General features: G+C 35.5%; 1 protein-coding gene across 7 annotated transcripts in view; it reads left to right on the top strand.

The window, feature by feature from the left end:
• LOC110831813 (neurotrimin) overlaps nt 1-22682 on the top strand; it is a 478509-nt gene that overhangs the window by 283173 nt on the left and 172654 nt on the right. For all 7 annotated transcript variants that reach the window (XM_022068236.2, XM_022068235.2, XM_022068242.2 and 4 more), the window contains one exon: nt 8920-9017. In XM_022068236.2, coding sequence (XP_021923928.2) covers nt 8920-9017 — 98 coding nt within the window. The remainder of the gene's footprint in view (nt 1-8919; nt 9018-22682) is intronic.

Below are 22682 nucleotides of genomic sequence, written 5' to 3'. Positions count from 1 at the left end.
TCGCGTACCATAGGTTGAGTCGCAGTTCTAGATGATTGTGGCTTTTAAAATATTTTCTAAATCTCTTCCGTACATTTAATTCCCTTTCATTCTTTTCGTATACTTGAATGGATTAAAATAATTGTGATTTTCGAGAATAAAATTAATTGAACAATGTCGTTAATATTTCTTGAATTAAATACTTATTATATATAGGGCACAATAGGTTGTTCATAATGTTTAAAAGAAGAAGAAGATGAATATAACTGGAGTATAAGATGGTCTTAAACACTTTAAAATTATTGTCACAATTTAACACGACTTATTGTATCTGTTTGTGACATTTTTCTTTCGAAAATTTGGGGAATATAATTTGACAGTCTATAAGTACAGCACTAAGCCCATACTCGACATCAGATGACATGAGAGTTTAAATAATGAGCAGTAAATTTGGGGCGGAGGAGTTGATGGTCTATACTAGAAGACCAAAACTCTTTTAGAGCTGCTAAGGAACCCTCAAAAAACCTGTAAGTGCAAGCGCTAATTATCCCGTTTGAACATTCTAAGATACGCTAATTTAGAATTGCTTTCACCCCGCCCAATGACAGTATAATTACAATTACTACTAGAATTTTGCTACAATTTTTGCTGCAGCCTATCAATTTCTAACAGACCCTACACTCACGTTGCCGTTGTTAATTATTTCCTTTTATGCCGAAGTGTACAATTATGAAAATAGAACAGGCCTGTATATTTTCACAGCACCTTTCACATTTTTAAGCTGGCATTTTGCAAGGAACTTCCACAGAAGTAAAGGCAGACTTAAACTGCTACAACAGCCTGCAGTCCACTCCCTATTTACTTAGTGGTCATTCATATTGGTCAACGTGTTTCATAGATTTTTGTATAGAAATAATCCGGTGTACAAGGTCTTTCATATTCAGAGTCCTACCATAGTCATCACATCCGGAAATTAAGCTACACGGAAACTTCCTGTGGGTCTTGTCATTCTGTGACAGTGGCAATCTTGTTGCAACCACACAGTTTAACGTGGAACCAAATTTCCTGGATTTCCGACACACGCCCGAAGTATATTTCATTGACATTTAAACCAATTTTATAAACGAATTTAAACACTCGAAGGCACAGGCCAAGAGTATTTAGGGCCCGAAAATAGTTCGTACAGTCAAAGTTATCTAAATTCTTTTAGGCTTACTACAAATCTGCTTGACACGGAAGTAGTTTATTTAACCACGAAAATGTATTAAAAAATATGTGAAATTTAAGATAAATGTTTTTGGCTTCACTTACTATCCCGCACAAGGTCGTGAAATAATTCCTGCACATTGGTGACTTGTACGGGCAATAAGTTTGTCTCTTTGCTTCAGGTTGGGTAGACGAGCCACACCGAGAAACAATGTGCATTATGAGTTCTGCGTCAGTTCATGATCTTTCTCTCTGTCTCTGTCTTACTAGCGCCAAAACAAATCGTGGCATTATGAATGTCTCCTACTGTGGGACATGCCAAGTGACATTGCCTGACACGGAGCCTAATAAACTTGGAGTGCAAAGTGTAATAAGCGTGGTAGTAGCGAGCCACTTATTACGGATATTGTGTGGCAATTCAACAGTAGAATGAGCAGGCACTGTCGCTTTTAGCAGCTAACGCTTCCTTGACAATCTGAAGATAAAAAGTTAGATTATTACACTATCGCAATTAGAAGCATTGCAAAATACTTATCAATATATCTAAAACACCACGTGTCGGGTCAATTGTCTGCATGTAAAACGAAGTTCCTAAGTAAAAGTGAGAAAGCTATTTCAGAATTCTCCTCTACTGCTCATAGTATTGACCTTTGGTGGAGGTGGCAGCCTTTCTTGAAATATCTTCAGTAACAAAGAACAGCGACGATTATATCTTTATTTGCATGTCAGTGAAAAACACGTCTCATTTGATATAAATTAAAATGTTTTGTCATGTGAATTACCATGTTTAGAAAAGGGGAACTAAATTTGACAAATAAAATATTTCGATTTAAATTTAACATTAAGACCAAGAACTTCATTGTTCTTTGATGTCATTTCTTGCTTCAAGAACTGACAACACTAACAACGATTTGTTATAATTTTTATTTAGGATCGTATATAACAAGCATTGGCCAAGACTGACAATTATTTGCTAACATAATATTACCACAGTATATCCTAACTTCAAATATAAAATGAAATGGTAATAAGTTACACCTTGTCATAGAAATTGTCACTGAACATGATTCTCCAGTGATGTCACAGCAAGTTTACAAATTCACGGCTTATATAGTGTTGTCGTAGAATCTGAGTAAATGAATGCTAATAATGAGGCTACTCTTGTAACCTTGAATGTGGAAAGCAAAGCCTTCAAACAAAGTCATTTCATATTTCATAATTAAACCCATGATACATATGGAGCATAGATCAGGAAAAAGGCATTATTCGAAATTTCCCATTTGATAGCTCTTATATAACACCACCGTCTTTGTGCAGTCTGGAATAATGAAGTAAGATGTGAAAAAAAACGCGCAAAGGATTTGGTATCCGCGTATATTATTACAGGCCTATTAGTGTCCGAATAAACCAGCCTGAATTAATTTCCTTCCACTCTTGTTTTAGAACAACCAACTTCCTCTCTTCGATAACCCAAAATATAAACAGGGGAGGATTTGCATAAATTCACAAGGAATATAGATGAAAGTTCTCAATGCAGCCATCATAATTCTACCCTCACTTACGGCTATAAATGGTCTTGTGTGTTCTGGTAATTTCAGACACTTCTGCCCAAAACACCGCCCAATAACACGGTTTAGATCTACACTAGAAGCAGTTATAATTTCCTATTTAGTAATTACTTTCATTAGATCTCTGCAATTGTCTGTCTGATGAACCTCGTAGTAATTACGTCAGTATAGAAATAGTATTTTTAATTCACAAACACAAAATCCATTTTCGGTCACGAAATTAGGCTGACCAATGCACACTAATGTAGAAGTAGCCTTATCCAGGGACTTGTAATGCTTTTTGAGAGGCACATTAGTGTTGTTCACCTCATCACCACCTTAGAATTCCGTTTGTATTGTCATTGTCTGCAAGGTTAAAAAATTAACTTTTTGAGGTTAGGAGTCCACTTAGAAAACATGTTGCTTCATACAGCACATTTATTGACTTCAGAAAATTATTGTCTTCTGGGTAGTAGTTCGGTGTAATTTAGTAGTAGTTTATTCTTTGAGAGGTCCTTGTTGCCTCCATAATCATGGTGGTCGCTAAGCGGAAGATACCGCTGTGAGAACCTCAAATCCTATTAAAATTCTGAATAGACTTAAGTCCTCTTCTTTATTTAATGTTATTATTACACCCTGATTTATCATATTTGGAGCTAAAGATATTGTTTCTAGTTTGCCTTTATAAAGCCTAATGGCTGTGTTCCATGTATGGCGTTGTGAATTTCAATTGTCATCTGAGTCATCTGGTTCCGAGTCTCGACGTGGTAGCCAGCCAGCCTATAGTAATCTAGCTTCCTACCTAATTATATTGCAGTAGAAGCCTAAGGTTCAACATCGCTTCTCTATTGAACCCCTATTGGCATACATGAACATAGGGGTTGTATCTGAGGGCAAATCTGTATTGATCCAGGTAGAACCAGTGGAATCCTTACATGCAAAACTTATACAATATCGCAGGAGCTATAGAAGATTAGTCAATATGGTGATAGGCTGCTGGCTGGGTGACCGAGTTTCGATTCCCGGAGAAGCTGGGTTTCTCTTTTCACCAGAATTTTCAGATCGGGTTTTGAGGCTATCAAGCATTGTATCCTGCGATGATAGGTTTCTTTCCCTGGGGGTGAAACAGGAGGGGTTTGAAGCTAACAATTCATCTCCATATAGTGCCGAAGTTAAGAATTTGTGGAGCTATACCTCCATTTCCCCTTATGCCTGAATGTTTTACACGCATTTATAGTAGTCTATACGTCACAAATTTACAAGAGGGCTGCTATTATACAGGCACTGGCAGAAATACCTAATGGTTTTCGAAATAAATATACTTCTGAGGTGACAGCGTTAATTTAAGTTTGAGGCTTAATATGAAGTATACAAGCAGACGAATTTTTAAATACATGACATATTAATTCTTATTATTCTAATTTCTGAAAATATTCATATGATAACCGGCAGACTGGACACACACTGTCGTACACGTGAGGGAAAGCTCCCCTATACCCGCTCCAACATCTTCACCGGAATGTTTTCAATTTCTTCACTACTTCGTGTTTTAAGATCGTCAAGGGTTGCTGGCTGTGTCGTACACCTTGCTCTTCAGTAACCGCCACAGAAAAGGAAGTGTGGAGGAGAAAGTTTAGGGAACAAGGTGGCCAAGACACGTGTGTAAATCGTTAAATTATACTCCGCGGGAATAAATTGCGAATGGTAGAATTACTTATGCGAGCAGTGTGGGGTCTCTGGTCCCGTGTTGCTGGAACCACAAAGCTTCATGCTGGCGTAGAAGTTTATTCTTGCAACCAGAAAATGTACAAGTATGTTTCCTTAGCTCTGCATTGATTTTAACGGGGTGAACATTGTCGTCGTGAAGAAATAAGGCCCCATTATCCAAACATACGAGACAGCTCACCACACAGTGACTTTCGAACTGTGCAAAGGCCACTGTTGAAGTTTTTGTGTATTTTCCATGGGCTAGCAACGAAAATTCAATATATTCATTGCACCGGTTAGGTGGAAGTTCGCTTTATCACTTATCAACAAACTGTTTTGTGAAGTCTGGCCTCTCATCCATCAAATTCAACGAAAATATGCATCAAAATACACGTTGTTCACAAGTTTGGTCAGTAATTTGACGACCTGAAATTTGTAAGTATAGAAGTGTATATTTTCGTATAAAATTCGTCGTAAAGTTCGGCAAGATTTCGGAGCGCCTAAGCGTGTTTTATTGCTGAACGTCTAGGACTACGCTCAGCTGCCACCAACGTTCCTACAATGTTTCCTGATGTGCGAACGGAATATGATCCAGTTGATTTGTGACAGAGACCGTCCCGTCGATTAAACAGGCGTCGAAATTGTCGATGTGTGTCGTAATCGTTGTTCGAATTGACTGTTCTATCATAGTCACGCGCTCCTGTACAGTCCAACGCTCCATACTGAACTAAATTACAAGATTACCACTATTCTTTATAACAGTACTACGTGTACAACGTAGCGGTGTATGTCTTTAACTAATTATTAAGAACCGTTAGATAATTCTGCCGGATCCTGTATGAATTAGAACACGGGACAAGGCGATGTTTTAATTAACGTGTTGTGTTTGACTTTGTACTTACAAAAGTAAGGAGTTACGTTTTGACGGGAACCTCAATGGTTTTAATTTTTAAGGATGCTTTCTTGATGGCGCCACTGTCTTTTGTCACAATGTGCATACGTTTTGTGGAAACACAATATTTGTATCTTTAATGCGTTTTTACATCAGTGACCACTATTAAATCTATGTGGGCATAAGTATTCAGGATTCTAACAAAACGTGAATAATTAAAATAAGTAACGCACTTCAGGCCTGAGATGGTTGTCCAGTGGAGGACTCAAAATGATACATGAAGCCTATTGTCATCCTCATCACGTTAAGAAGTCCATATTTTTTTCAAATTGTACTGTATATATTTTCGGACGAAAATGGAGTGACGGAATCTCTTTCTACGACTGTTATATTTGGGGTAAATTTGTTGTGTAAATAAAAACTATTATTTACAAACTTATCCAGCCAAGACACATACCATGTAGTTATAACGTACCGTTGCTTTTGAAAATATAAACGCTTTCATATTCTCTCATCTGTTCGTACTTGAGAAATAATATTTATTCTGTCGGTGCTTTCAATTGCAACACATTTTTCAGATCGATACTCGAGTCTACATATTTTTCCTCGTTCCATTCGTGACTTCCCTCAGTTTCACACAGTAGACCATCGATAATACCCTGATATTAGCAAAACAATTTCCTGCCCAATGTATCATAATAATAGACTACTACTATTACTAGTGGCTCCATACTTGATTTGGGTCCACTCTAGAATATAGCAGTCCAGTAAAGTATAGGCTATTATAGCAGAAAATTTCATTAGAATACAGCCAATTACATTCGACCGCATACAGTTCCTTAATATAGTCGGCGCAATAGTTTCTGGCAGGTTGAGAAGCTAGCCGAGCTCTGTGTACTTGAGGTGGCAAGGTCAGTATATTTGTTTTGTTTGGACTTTGAGTCCGATAACCTCCTCGTCCTTCCTAGAGGCAGACGAAACATTATACTATCGTAGAAGTGACTCGCTCCTATTCCACCGGCCAAAAACTACTGCGACCGCTATAGAAACAATGTTGGAACAGACTCAATTTTAATAATTTCCTCTTTTTCTTCAACAACGTAACGTATAAAATATTTGCTGGAATAACACGTAGTATAGATCGCGTTCTTACGGTAAACTGACATAGAAAATCATCTAAGAGAGTGTATTATGAAATAAAGTAATTTAAAAACACATTGAAAACCCTGTCAAGTTATTTATTCGCCAGCCTCAGGAATCTGTATGTGTAACATTTTTGTAATTCTAGCAGCATGCAGCTTAGCTATGAATGAACTATTGCAATCTTGAAATATTCTAGCAGTTTGCTTCGATTCAAGAATTTTTATGAATAAAAAACAAACCTGTTACCTAAAGTTAGACTTTGATTTGCTTCTATATGTTCTCATTTATTATCCATTAATCTAATATTAGACATCACATAAAGAACACAATCATTATAGGAGCCTTGAAGTTTTAAAATAAAAACGAATAACAAACATGCAGAAAATAAACATCCTGTAGTTTCTGCAGAGAGTTCGATGCAGTAGATTGATCGAGTCAAGTCAAGAAAAGAAGTCTTCTTGGTGGCGCACAAAGAACTAGGTATAGAAAACCCACCTCGTACTGCGTCCACTATTAATCTTTTTTAGTATTCGATATAACCAACACCTTGCAAGCAAACGGCCGGGCAGGAGATGGGCTCGTGACACGCGATCCAATGCATCACTTCGGCACCTTAACGTTGTGCCTCATGCACGACCCCATGCTCACTCACTCGCCATTTTACCCCTTTTTCTGCTACAAGTACGCATTATAAATCATGGATCCCATAAGCCTCCAACTTCCATTAGAGTTCCACTCATAGAGACGGACTTGACGTATAGCTGATTAAAATGAAATGGTTTCTGAATCTTTGTTTTGTGCTTCAGGCTCGTTTGAAATCTTACTTTTTAGGTGCATAGATTTATGAACATGACTGCCTTCTGGGATGTAAAATCATCGTCCTGATGAAGAGGCAGTAAGCTTCTCTGATATTTATTAGACTGAACGTTGCTGCGTTCCTAAAATGCAGCCAACTTCATACCCGTCCAAGAGATCCTCAGATATCATCTACGTTAACTTTTTTTAGTCTGCTTTGCTTGATATTCTGTATAATGAAAATCCAATTATTTGTCCTTTATTGAAGAACGTTGCCTACGAAACATTTAAATACTTAAAAGGGAGAAGTCACTAATTAAGTATTTTATGCCCGTCTTAATAAATGTGCTAAAATAATTCTGACATCAAGCAATCAAAATACAACTAATAAATATAAACAAGTGGTTGTATTTGGTGAAGTGGCTTTCAGTCACTATGCTTTTTCAAAAATCTATTACAGACTAAGATAAATTTGTAAAAGTAAGTTATGGATGACATTCGTGTCAGTAAAGTTTAAGGGGTTTGTTGCCGAAATAATAATAATCACACTAAATTAAGTAGCTGATTGTTCAATAAATTGTACAAGTCTCCCAGTTACTTGTGAAATCTGTAACCTATTTATCACTAAAAAATTTACAAATTTATAACTTAACGTATGGGAAAATAAAATATAGGTTTTGGGTTGTATTCGATTATTACCACAAACACAAAATTATTTGAATCAATAAAATTTAAACTGAATATACATTTATTTATTTATTGATTTAGTGTTCTGTCTGACGACAGGTCCATATGAACAGGATCCTTCCATCCTTTTCTCGGACTGGGACCTGTTCATATACGTTCTTGGCAGATGATCCAGAAGTGGTTTGCCATTGCCTTCTTCTGTGTGTGAATGGAGTAATTGTTGGGATGCCACGGAGAAACCGGGGAAGCCCCCGGAGGAAAACTCCGTGTTGCCTAGACCACGACCTTGCCCAACACAAGTTATAAATTCGGGCACAGTCGGGAATCGAACCCGAGACCCCAGGATTACAAGGCCAGCGTTCTTGTATCTGGCGGCCATGTATTCAATGTGCTAATTTCTTCAGGCTATGTATAAAGGTTTCTGCTTCTATGACCATTTTTAATGTAACTGTTGGCATCTCCGTTCCCTCAAATAAGAAAACTTCAACAATGTTTGGAGACGTTTACATATTCTTCCAGTCACTTAAACCTGGCATTTAATATTTTACAAACTAATATTGCAAACATACTGGAAAATGAAGAACCATTCATCTGGGTACTGATTATTGAGACCTGCTTTGATTCTGTTACTGTGATGATTTGCAGGCAGCGGAAAGTCTGATGATTTCTGTGACCTGTCTCCGAAAGAGAAGCGTAAAGAGAATAAGATTGTCTACGTACTTCAGAAATAAATGAAATAATTCTACTCCTATGGGACGTACGCGATTAAATACATCACCGAGAACAAAATAACTTGGAAATTGGTGTAAATGTTGAAACACAATGTATGATGGCACCAAATGTGGAAGTCCAGAAGACGTGACCAGGAATTTAGATGATATTATTCGTTTAGAAGTCAAATTGAGACAGAAAGAAACTCTTTTTCCAATAACCTAGTTGATCGTGTTTTGTTTCTTTTCCCAGATGTCCCGAAGTTCGGACAGCCGATCAACAACGTGACAATCCCTGTGGCCCGGGAAGCTACCCTCGCTTGTGTGGTTGAGGACCTCGCCACCTACAAGGTACTGTAACCCTAACCACCTGCTGCATGTAGTCAATAGCCACAGCAAACATTTTTCTAACTATTGATTACAGTATATTATGAATATATCCCTGTATAACCACCTAAATGTTTTATAATACTACTTTATAATTTTGGTACAATGCTGTATATAAGCATAATTTTTCGCCATTGATAAACTCAACAGGATTTAATGTTACTTATAAAAATAAGTAGCAGGTATTTATTTATACATGATTACTCGTGGTGGCACAGATACAATCTTGTTATAATTAAAGGATCAATTACTTATGAATTGGTAATGGCGAAGACAGAAATTTATATCAATATGTGTTTTAATTCTTCGATATATTTATCACGGTATTTAATAATATATATTTCTACGAAAGGTTAATAAGAAGGGTTTGTAGCAATTAACATGCATTTTAAAATAATAGTAACACTTATATTTCAAATATCTAAAATTTACAACTATTTATACTTAAATAGTTAGCTGTTATTTTGTTGAAAATTGTTGATTAGAATATTTTATCAGGAGTCAAGTTTTAGATTTTTACAGAAAACGTGAACCGTGGTAATGCATAAATATGTGACTTGCAGCTTAAATAGGTCTAATTTTTCAACAAAAGATATTCTACTTTAACTGTGAATTAGAGTAAAAGATTAAATATATTGTTCATTTTTAAGTATTAGTATTCTCCTACTCCAGCCTATTAGGAATATATTGAAATTGAAAAACGTTCTGGTATTAAATTTACTGAAACTCAGAAAATTACTGTTAACAAATGCAGATGCCTAGTAACTAACTTAATGGCAGTGAGAGAATAGATATAAGTAAATTATATTTAAGTCGTGGAAATTTATTTCTACAGAAATATTTTCACGAGTTACAGATTATTATTTAAACTTTTATTTATCCGTAAATTATAAAATATTTAACATGAAATTTAAATTTTTAGTTTTCTGATTCCAAATATAAGACTACTATATTAGTTCTTATTATTCAGTGTGAGAGTTTTAATGCCTATATCTAGCATAGGAATTAAAAACATCGTTAATCCATTTTCAATGCCTGATCAAGACGTGAACAGCTTCTTTCACGCAGGTAAACACATTTATTTCGTGAACGTCAAATTTGAATACATGTAACATGTTTTCGATCGGAGGCGCATTCGGTCTGGAGTCGTGGTTCCAAAACACGTCTTAAAGCATGTTGGTGTGTACACGTTTCTTTACGTTGTGCTGTTTTTCGGTGAAAACCTTGCAATAAGCCGATTACCCATCCAAGGAGTCCTACTAAATACCTGAACATTAATAATTCCAGAATAAATTTTAACTTCGCACAGCCCGCAAGTGAAGACATTATAAGAAGCTATAAATATCTTTTCGCGGTACTTAACAATAAATGTAATCCACGTTTTTTAAGAGAGACGAATAAATATGAAAGATAACTAAACAAAATAGTTCGTTACGCGTATCAGATGTTACTTTTAAATTGCGTGCTACATTTGGCTCGCGGATTCCCTACTGGTTACCGCTGAGTGTGATTAATATTCACGGAAGTTTCGTGACCTCTAATGGGCAGAACCGACCCGCATGAAACTTTCTCTGTGGAGTACGTGAGGGGTCTCCAAACTTTTTCACGGGCGGATCGTTTGGTCAATAAATTTTATGTTCGTGAGCCAGGGTACTTTTTTTGATATGGGTGTTCAGTACACAAATCGAGGCCGATTTCGTATAAGAAACGGTATAATAAATTGGAAATATTATGTTTTTTTTTTAGGAAAAACTGGTAATCTAAGTCCACTCTAGCTCTTGCTTCATTCAGTATTAAACTATATAAAACCTGATAACGCTTGAATGGACAGGAAAAAGATATATTTAAGATTTATAAGTTTGTTTCAGGAATGAAAATAAAAGCTTATAAACTTTAATTATTTTAATTTATTCTCATTCTATCTAGAGATTTTTAAATGTGAAAAGCATAGCCCATTAATAATTATTTGACTTTATTTTGTTTGGCGAATTTTAATCCAAATGTGTCAATTACATTACTTATGAACGTGTAATTTGTATATTCTACTTTGAAACTGAGGAGCAGTTTTAATGGCAACGTTATCGATTATCAAGAAGTACATGAAATGAAATTAACTTCATATATTTAAACAAATTCCCACAATATTTATATTATTTAACTGATTTAATGTTTTTATCTTACGCAAGAGGTAAATGAACATTTCATATTATTCTACATTCCTGTTAAAGGTATTATTACGAATATTATATTGTATTTGATTATGATTTGTGAATCATAAACAGATAATTATTGTAGACAGACTACATTCAACGTGAATAATTAATCTTCAATATACTTTTATTTTTATGAATGTGCCCAAAGACTTGTTTAGGCATACTTCACATTGCACGATCGAATTTTGTTTTCAAAAACTAACTGATTATATTGTATTAAACTTTTTCAAATAGATATTACTTGAAAATAATAACTTGTAAAGTAGGAATCTTTGTTTTTAAAGTGCAAAATTTTTAAATTTTATCGAGTAACGCCGAACTATCTGTCACGTTTGCGAAAAGAAATTGTGGGGTTTTTTATCTGTAAAATAATTTGTATTACAAAAGCTGTTGGTAGTTTCCTGAGCTACACTTCAGTCCTATGTCACACGGTCAGTATTGATTTACATGAAATGTAACAGAAGGATAACTTCTAGTTCCAAAAGTACGACCCACATCAAAAATGAATTACCGCGGAATCTTAAAATCAGACAAATAGGAGATCTTTCACTTCGAACGGTCAATGCCTTTTTTCGAAATAATTTATGTGAAGCCTCATTTATGCCACGTTCCTTCTCCTCTTCTCCTCTTCTCCTGTCCTTTCTCTTTACGTCGCGTAGGTTCAGGTTATGTAAGTCTCGTGAAATATAAGGTTCGAATCTCGCCATAATTTTAAACTATCCTCACTGAGGTTCTTGTAACCTCTCCAAGCAACTGTCGGTATAGCACCTTCAAATCGACCAGGAATCCTTTTAGAAAATTCCCTGTATACTATTTTTTCCATTGTCATTGGATTCCGTTCACATAGCCTAGGTAACCTAAAAATAAATCCGAATTTTTTCTTAATTTCTTCTTCTTTTACGGTTTACAAATTCTGGTCTCTTACAATAGACAGTTTCATATACCTTGTCCAAGTGATGGCACCCAAGCAGAGCACAGAACATAAAAATAAATTAATTTGCTTTGCAGTCCTCCCACGTGTGTTGTGATGATCGCTTTCATGGTTTATAATATTCTTATGCTGTGTGATAAATAGTTACCTGAAATCAGAACACAAGTTTTGATAAAAAAAATTATTTTACATTAAATATCGCTGTAAACAGCTGTCAGATAATGAACGTCGAATCGAGAACAGGAAAGATCTGTACTGACGAAATCACGCGAAGAAATACATGGAGAGCAAATCGGAAAGTAAATGAAATTGAAATGCTACTCTAGCAAAACCTGTGTCTCACTAATAATTGAAGCATTAACTAAAATGAAGGAGTAATGTGCGAATATATTCGCATCAGCATACCTTAATAGTCGCATATTTGATAATTTGCTATGAATTTTGAATAAATTTTCCTTATTTCTAACTTCTTCTGACCGCGAATCGATACGTAGATCTAAATATGATTTCATATAAAAAGAAAGTTGAGAACATCTGATTAGAGCGATCAAACCCTGTTACTGAAATGGTTGCTTTGAACACTTTTTATTTATTTTAAAGTTTATTTAATTTCATGTGTTCCCAACGAATGATGCAGTATGGGATATGACGCAGCTAGGAACATTCTGTTGTCATATTGATTGGTGGAAATACAGGAGATCCACTGACAGCCTTAACGTAAACGTCTCTAATTAGTTTTATAGAAGCGAGTGCCCTGCATTAAGCTTATTGGGATATTGGAAAATTGTACAGGACAGGAAAATTCAATAGTAGGCTTTCATTAGAGTGACCTTAATGTGTGTGTGTGTGTGTGTGCATAATATTAGCAGCGGAAAATAAACACAGAGGGTTATAAATGAACAAAAACATCTCATATCAAAACACGATACGGCTTTATCAAAAACAGAATCTCTTTCATAAGCATATTTTGTGTATTTCCTTTTAAGTATCCACGATTTCATTATATTTTACTTTACAAATTCACCGCATATTTTAAACATTAAATAACCTTTGAAGGTATACAATGTCTTTAAATACCGCTTCATGTTACCTATTTAATATAATATAATATATATATATATATATATATTATATATATATATATATATTATATATATAATATATATATATATATATATTTAATACGTAAGTCTATGTGCGTGTTCTGCTGTCCATTTCCAAACGTTGTTTCACGATGTAAAGTAACTTACGAAGGGAGCAAAGCGCTTAATTTGTGACTCAGTACATCTCGTCTGAAATGCGATAACCAACCAAAGCAGACATATCGGAGGGATGCTTCGTGCTGAAGTCGCATTATTCTTGAACGCGTACTCTGAAAATAATCGAGAAAGATCGATGCTACACGAACATTAAAATAGAAACAGGATTGCATTGGCCCTGACTGAATAACACTGGTGGCAGAAATTGAAATTTAAACACAGCTAACAGCATAATGCACCATTTGACACAATACTGGGCCACCCATTTTCAAATTAATTTCTCAGATCTTAATTACCTAAATTCAACTTTAATGCTACTTTTCGTTTCTTCAATTACCTTTTTATGAATGATTTACAATCAAAGTTATGAACGTGTCTTTACGAACTAATACGTCCTACGTTTCTAAAACATGTAACTGTGCCTGCCTATGATAGTGAGTTATCGTGAGGTAAATTTTAGGTCTGATTTGAGCAACGCTTTTACCAGGATAATTCTTATTATGCAGCTAATTAAATCACTGTGAAACTGTCTACTTTGAGACAGGGTACGAATTTTCTGCAGAATTTTAAGTACAAGATAAGATTTTAAGTATAAGATAATTTAGTACAACGCATTTTCACTTGTTAACTCTATGGTTAAGAGGGAAGTTTAAAATTAAGCAAGGCAGACAAGCAACATACTTAAAATTCTAAAATTCAATCCTTTGTCTTAAAATATTACTTAAAATATCTAGATACAGAATGATTCTATACTAGACATACACACTTTAGTGGTGAGCTGTACATGAAAAGCAATGATGAAAGTTTATATAAATATGATTCCGAAAATCCTTAGTTATCAAGACAGGGCATTTACATACTGCAGTTTGACGGATAAAGCACCTGTCGAGCATAAGTTGTAGCCGTAAACACATTGCACGGCTGTACGTCAAATTGTCTACAACAGTATTCGTGCATACTATCATTGCTATTATTGAAATTTCTTACTCAAATAGAGCATTAGAATTGCATCAGTTGACGTTAGAAGGTCACTATCTAAGTGCTTTACCTTCCCATCAGTTGGCCGGCTGGCAATGTCTGAGGCCTATCGTATGTGACGATGAAGACTGGTAAGGGTAAGCAGAGTTATCGACAGAGTGGTACTGGGCAAACAGTACAATGCACAGAGGTTAAATAAATTTACGAGAACAGGAATAATTAATTTGATGGTAGTCTGCAAGTTTTAAATAGGCGGTGCTTGTACACCGACTGGTTTCAGACACGACACTCCACGTGTGACTCTTCCAGACATGCGATCTTTTCATTATGTAGAACCAAATTACGTTGATACACTGTTTCGAGGATCATCACAGAAACAAAGTCACAATCGAACCCTGAGGTACGTTCTACCTTTGGTGCGATGGCAGTATCGTTTTTGGAGAAGAACGGGGAGTCCCTAACAAATGTTCAAATCGCTGGTCGATAGAGAATGCTAATAGTCGGCTTCTATACTCTTTGAATTCTATGGAGCAGAACTCTTCTTGGAGAGATAGTAGTTTCTCGGTTATTCAAACATTTACTCCCATTTTGCGGAATATAACGATTCTTTATCGTATTCACAAAATCTCACCATTAATCTGTCTTTCTAGTGAGCCAGCTGAAACCTGTCCTCGAATCTCTTTCATTTACCAAGAAATAATTACAGAATTCATATATTTATTAGATAACTCCCATAGAAAGGGAGATCGAACATAAATTACGTGAAAAGGAAATAATTTGTGTTTTAATTTACTCTTTTGTGGATGGATATTATTTCAACAATTTTGAAGGTGTCCGTTGTGGGGTTTTAGTGTCAAACATGAATCACGCCCCTTTAGAGAAAGAGTCAAATGAAACTGCTACGTCACAACTCCAAACTCAGCTAATCATAAAATAACACTTTAGTGAGTTTCAACTGCGTTGTCAGTGCATATCCTTATAGTGCCTTAAATTTATGTTCGGTTTTCTTGTTCTTTGTTTTAATTTAACGACGCCACGCAGATTGCAAAACTTGGATGGCGTCGTGTGTACAAAAAGGATATGATTATGAATGCTGAATTGTTGAAAACATGGGAGAAAGCTCTTGCCGTCTCTTTAATTGACATTTGCTTGGACGGACTGAAACAATCCAGAAAATTCTCGTTCATTGCATCAAATCTCTTGCTGGGCTTGGAACTTGTTAACTTTGGCTTGGTATTACATATTAAAGCGCAATGTGATGTCCGTCTTTCTGTGGTTATGTTCAAACCAGATACTGCTCTAGTCTTTGCATTCATTACAGAATTATACTTGTTAATCCCATTATTTCTCAATCCCAGTGAACATAGAAGAGAGAGAAAATGTGGAATGAGCAGACACTGACGTTAGTAAAACACTATTCGTATTTTCCGTTAGACGTTCTAAGGATAGTGACCAATCGCCGATCCTCATTTCCGGATACGCTCGAATTACAGAAATTTTATTTTACATAAAACCCACTACATATCTCACTTTTTATTTCAATTAAAATTTCACAGAACACGTCTTACAGTAGAAATATAACTTTGCTTTTATTATTAACAGCAATACTCTGTTCCATTACCTACACAAACTACCTAGTATGACGCACTGGGAGCTGTTTTATGTTTAAAAACTTTAAAATCAGGCATTCATCTGTCTCCATCTTGTCTGTATGCCTATGTTGTTCATTTTGCATTGGTGACATTCATTCCGCCGGATTGTTACCTAATTAATGAATTAAAACAAAAAAAAGAATTGAGAAGCGATAAATGTAACACAGTCAACTTAGGTCTCTTACTGTCTGACTCCATGAAACATTGTTCTTATTGAGAAGTTAATAATATGGTCAACTAGTCAAATAATACCCTAACTGTAAATAATATTTAAGAATTCAATCCTTACTGCAAAGGAAACAGCATACTTATACATGAAAAATATCAGGTGGTTAACGTTGTTTAAGAAAATAATGCTTGTTTAAGCTCAGAATTATGCGTGAAACAAAACCTCAAAATATATATTTACTATTTATTAAACCGGATGGTTCGTGTAGTCACACTTCGGTTTTAAAGACTAAAACAGTAAATAAATTAAACATTTTAGCTGATAAGTTGTGTGTAATTTCGTTCTTTTCACCAACACAGAACAGTAAATTTCCAAAGACGTGCGAAAATATTTTTATGTATTATTAAATTTAATCTTTTGTTTAGGAATATTCACCTATTGTCACTGTAAGTAACGATAAATGGTTGGTAATTCTTATATAATGGTAAATAACTACGTTATAAATTTAACCATGTTTAGTAGTATAAATATCGAAGTTAAAACCATTAAATAGGACACACTTTTGAATTACATTTGCATAATCTGTGACCGCGATAAAATCGGTGATATTTATGGGCATGAAATGAATTTGAATTAATTATTTCAGTTTGTTACCAAACTATTGTTTATACCATCTGGTCTAAATTACATCTCTGGTGTTACATTATGCTCACTATTAATCCACTTGGTTACTTCTAATAGGTGCAGGGGAGGTTGTGGATTGTTAATCCATAATTCATTACTTCTTTATGTGGTATGAAAGCAAAAGCTTGGAAACCCACGGTATCGAGTTATGAAGGATATTAAAAAGTGGACGGAATAAAGTAGAAAGAAAAAGCAAAGTAATAAAATATTTCAAACTTAAACTGTTGTTTCTTGGTCATAAAATATGCTATCTAGCATATAAAACAAGACTCCGAAAAGGAATATAAAGCATGGACGAGAAATACATTTCATGTCTCTTAATATATACATTTGAGAATACGGATATCATATTTTGTTAAATGTGCTTTTGTTTCCTTCGAGTTGTGGGGAAAATGAGTTATTTTCAGCGTCTCTGGGGACGCTTGCTTGTATTATTAAACAGAGTATATTTATTGTAGGTTGTCAGTGACAGTGGCCTCTTACTTCGCGTCTTTCCACCCTCATTTGCGCCACTGCTACTGAACTCATAAATCAACTGCGCCTGAAATTAGAGGTTCCTGAAAGGATTGTGGCTTTGATTTTATGAAAAAAGACTCATGAATTGTAATAAATTAAATTAAGTGACTTTTCCTGCCTTAAAATGCGACGTTTTGTTCTTCTTCATGAAGTAGTCTGTCTCGCGTGCCACAAATTATTATATGGAAGGTATAAGGTTTTTTGGACTGTCACTGCTGACCTAATTTAAATAATTGCGAGTTAAATCTTCCCTTTTTCTAAAACAAATAACATGGTGTTTACTGTGTTCATCGTTAGCTAATATAAATAAATATTATAGTCACGTACATAGAGGAATGTACCTTGTTAATGACAACTTTCAGTTCTTCTATTCATGTGGCCTAATTTGAATGGAGAATCTATACCGTCACCTTTAGACAGTCACTCGTTTGCAATGTCCTCACGGTCCTGATTTTATATCAACACAATGCAGAATACAATATGCAATATTAGAGCCGTTTTGTTATTGATATTTTATTATCATATTAAACAAATATTGAAGTAGGAACACGTAGGAGAATTGCCATTTCACTTTGTTTATGCTTCTTTAACCATCATACGACCTGCTTCAGTAATGAAGTAGCATTTTATTTGTGCCAACATTTCGAAGAGGCGGGAAAATCTGTCTGAACTTGATCCTCAATAGTTTGAATCGTAATTAAGGCTCCCAAGACAAGCTGTGTTTTAGTAAATTTTTAAGCGAATTTAGACGAATTCTGGGATAATATCGTAAATTAAACATTCGACATCGACACTTGAACTACTTGTGAACAGCCAGCCTTATTTTGTGTTTAAATGATCGAATGTCCATATGGTGGTCTATAATTATTATTATTTGCTTTGTGGTATACGAGAACAACAAAGCCATTTCGAATATTTAATAAAAGATGTTTTAGTTATGATGTAATAAAGTTGGCCGGACTGCAAACGGTAAGTGTCGAATTAAAGCTGATGAAGGACTGTAAATTTTTGAAGAACGTAGGAGAAGACGTCATAGCGTATTCTCGTCATGTGTTTGAGGAGTTAATATGAGAATTCTGTAGTGAAAGTCAGTCTGCCGTTTGAGAGTTATAAATGCGGCCTACCGTTTAGGAGGCATGAACCACATTTCGTTAGAGATGAAATATCATTGTCCTTGTCTGTTGTACAACTAATTGTTGCCTCTTTTCTTAAGATGACAACTATTAATTTAATTTTGTATCGGATACAAAAATAGCTAAGAATCATAAATATTACGTAGTTTTAGATCTCACAAATTTTCGGAAAGCTGTTTTATTGTTTTAAATGAATATAAATTAAAATACTGCTGTATTTTATTTCACTGTAAACTAAATCGATTTTATATGCTGTGGGTTTAATATATTTCTACACATTCCGGTGTGAGTGCGAGACATGTATCGCAGTTTCTCACATTCTTAAGGTGTTTCATATACAATTTCATAAAATTGGCGAAAGTTGTGTAAATGTGAAAGGCGAGAGGCAGACAAAAATATAAAAACCTTAGCTAGCGGTGTCCCAGCGAGACGTCCTTCATTTCACAAATAGCTTTTGTGTCTGCAACGTTGAAAATTTGACGAAAATAAAAATGATTAACGTACTAAAATTAATGAATAAGGAAAAGCCATCCCGTTACGTGTCATGTAGTTGCACAAGAGAGAGATAGCTCTTACTGATTCTTAACCTCAGCACTGAATGGGGATGAGTTGTTAGCATCACGTCACGGCCGCACTTTACCCCCGGGGAAGGACCCCCGGTACCCATTGTACAGGAGGCTGGGTGGGCTCCAGAGTCAGTCTAGACCCAGAGAGTGGAAGACATTCATCTGCCCTGTCGGAGATTCAACCCCGATCATCCCGCCCTTAGTCAGTCATACTGACTAAGCTACTCGCCTTATAAATTTAATTAACAACTTCGATATCTGGGCTAGAGCAGCGCCGAATATTTGATGTTAACCAACGTTCGGGAAAACATTGTAGTTACAAATTTAGAGATGGTTATAAGGTGAGGTAAATTCAGTTTATTTTTAATATTATCATGTTAAATAAACCATATAGGTGATCACCCATACGAGAAAAATATTTAAATTATTTCTAATTTAATAGGGAGTAGACTGAATTCAACTCGCTCAGTGGTGATAACTTGTGAGTAAGCTAATCAACTTCCAGGTTCAATAAATGACCAAGTACTTACTGCCCAGCTAAGCGGCTATTAGCTTCTCAAAAGACTACTTCTTGGAGTTGTTCTTTATTCTGTTATATAAAATACAGATAATTTTAGTAACGTGATCTGGACCTATGCCTATACCAATAGTACATTTTCTGGGTTAAGGTATTTTTAAATGCAATCAAACGCCTTTGCTGCTCCGGTAGACTGCACTTTTAAATGGTAATGATGAATGCTAGACTACTATTAAGAAAATTTCCTAAGAATTTCTCTTTATTCTGTATTTGTGTAGCAATTTGCGTCCGATTACAAACCGAGCTAACCATGCTTCGTGTTTTCTGCAGCATGGGAATCCATCTTGTGCATGTCAACATTGCTCTCCAGATGATGTTAGACATTCTTTGCCGAGTACTTCGGCGTAACGCGTGTATATCGTACATCACGCTCCCGTGCTCGAAAGAAGATTTCTTCTTGGTTCTGCTCTTTTTGCTGCTGTAACTGATAAATTGAATTGATGACGAGGGAGTTCGCGATTGAAATGGAAAAGTTCAAAGAATCTCTTGATTGTATAAAGTTTGTCGCAGGCCTAACTACGCACTCGATATAGATCTGCGTAAGAACAGAGTTTGATATGGATTGATGCACGCTATTATTGTAAAAGAATATATTGACTCAAAGGCTCTTTTATTTTATTTTTAGATTAATACCTTATTCTTAACAGAGGCCCGTTATCACAAACAAATTTTGGTAACAGAATATAATTTACAGGCGTAGCCATTATTCATTTAAAAATTTCATATTTACTGTATAATGTCATTAACGTTTTATTTGTAGACTGTTACTAAACCACCACAAAATGTCCTTTAAAATAGTTTGGGGCATTACGTTTCTAAGATACGAGGCGCGTCCTCAAAGTAAGTTTCCCACTCGTCCCACAGCTAGCAAACCTTATATTGCGCGAAGCGACTGTGCGTACGTGATAGAGCAATGACGTAGCATGGCGCATGCACTAACGGCACCTCCCGCGTTCTCACAGTAGCATCGTTGCAGCTGTTGAAGATGGAGGTTCTTATTCCAGCTCCCGCCGACTGTGAAGTGCGGTCAGTGATAACGCTAGGCCGCACACGGCTCGACGGACAGCAAGTCTCCTGCAGGAGTTCAGCTGGGAGGTGTTTAATCATTCACCCTACAGCCCGGACCTCGCTCCCAGTGATTTCCATCTTTTCCTACACCTCAAGAAATTCCTGTCCGGTCAGCGTCAGCGTTTTGAGAATGACAGAGAGGCGGAGATGGTTGTCACACAGTGGTTCCAATCCCAGGCGGCAAACTTCTACGACACAGGTATTCAAAAGTTGGTCCCACGGTATGACCAATGTCTCAATTCCGGTGGCGAATATGTTGAAAAATAGCTGGACACTTGCTGTATCTGTTGCAATACATATTTCCATGAAATTGTGTTTTGTTTCTGTAAACGGCCCCAGGGAAACTTACTTTGAGGACGCGCCTCGTATATAACAATTTGCTACGCCGTTTTCGTTTGTTAGGTTTTACGCGCATTTGAATAGCGGATTATCATAAATGGATATTAATTAAGTAATTTATCGAAGATAATTAATTAAATACTATTGAAAAGTTACTTTTTAACGGTAATGCGGCCTATCATGAACGCTCCAGTCAAATACTTCGATTTGACTAACTGAGCGACTCCGCACCATTAAGTTAGGGCAGACCTGTAGCGAGATGAAATAAAATGGCGGCATATCCGAGCTCTGAAAGGGTTTGCTGTAAGTTAATTACTTGTCTTGTAGCAAATATTTCGATCTTAGTTCCAGAACCTGGATAATGGACTAAGCAGTTGTATTTTTCTGAGCTGCATTCAATACAGAAATATTCAATGCAATGAACATATAATTTAATGTATTTCTTAATATTGAAAACATGGGTGTCGGCCACACAAAATAAGTGTTTCTGAAGTCGAGACTACCTACTTAGTCCGCCTTGTATGAAGCTTTATGAAATGGAAGTATTAACACAGATAAGCCTACCGTAAGTATGGTAAAGTTTGTATTAGAATGTATAGTATTATTATGGTCTGCTTATATATAAAAAGCTACAATTTCTAACACACACATCATTTTTAATACCGCGGTATTTAAAATGTGGTACAAAAATTTAAATTATGAGTCCCTGTCGTATTATTACGGTTCATGTGTACCTAGACATTATAAATATCTTGCAGCTACCAATTCTGCTTTGCTACCGCTATGCGGGCTGCAGCCAAGCCCCTCGGCATTAGATGAATTTTTTATAATTACAGCCACGACAACCTACATTCTGTCCGCCCGGAGGAGACCTTATAGCATGGTATATGTTTAAAGTGCTTTAAAATTTATTGTGTTAGCTTAGAAACATAACAAATCCCATTCTTAAGTAAAAGAAATGACATTGAGAGATATATAGAATGAGGTTACATAGATGGATATGTATGTTAATATTTATATAGATAGATAGTAGGTATATTATATTGAATATGAGCCCACTGTCGTATAGATCCGACATGAAACATGAAGATTAAGCTATATAGAACTTAATTGATCATTTTCTGTAGGTCACATGTAAAACTTTAATCTAACGTAAAAAAGTAAAACAGGAGATTTTAACCGAATTTCAAAGATATAATCATGTACATTTTAATACTAAATCACAAAACTTTTTCATATCTGAAGATAAAAATGTGAAATCTTTATCTATTGTTTCATACGTAGTCCAACTTAAAGATTTTCTACCTCTGAAATGGCAAATAAATTATCAAGTGTTTGACGGCGAAGAGCTTGCGGTTATATAATAATTAAACAATGATTAAATAATGTAATGAAAAACTTATAAGTAAATTGTCTGGATCTTAATTTCTCATTTCAAGCTACGTCTAAAGGTTTCATGAATATCTTCGTTTATGCTATTGAGATCATCAGGACATTGAAAATCAGTATTTTAATTGAAGCAGCATCGGAAACTATATAGTGAA

Source organism: Zootermopsis nevadensis, unplaced genomic scaffold (genome assembly GCF_977971745.1).
Source record: "Zootermopsis nevadensis isolate Lab colony 2312 unplaced genomic scaffold, Znev_1.0 Znev_ptg000030l, whole genome shotgun sequence".
In the NCBI taxonomy this organism is placed as follows: Eukaryota; Metazoa; Arthropoda; class Insecta; order Blattodea; family Termopsidae; genus Zootermopsis; species Zootermopsis nevadensis.
This window is presented reverse-complemented; position numbering and strand designations above follow the sequence as displayed.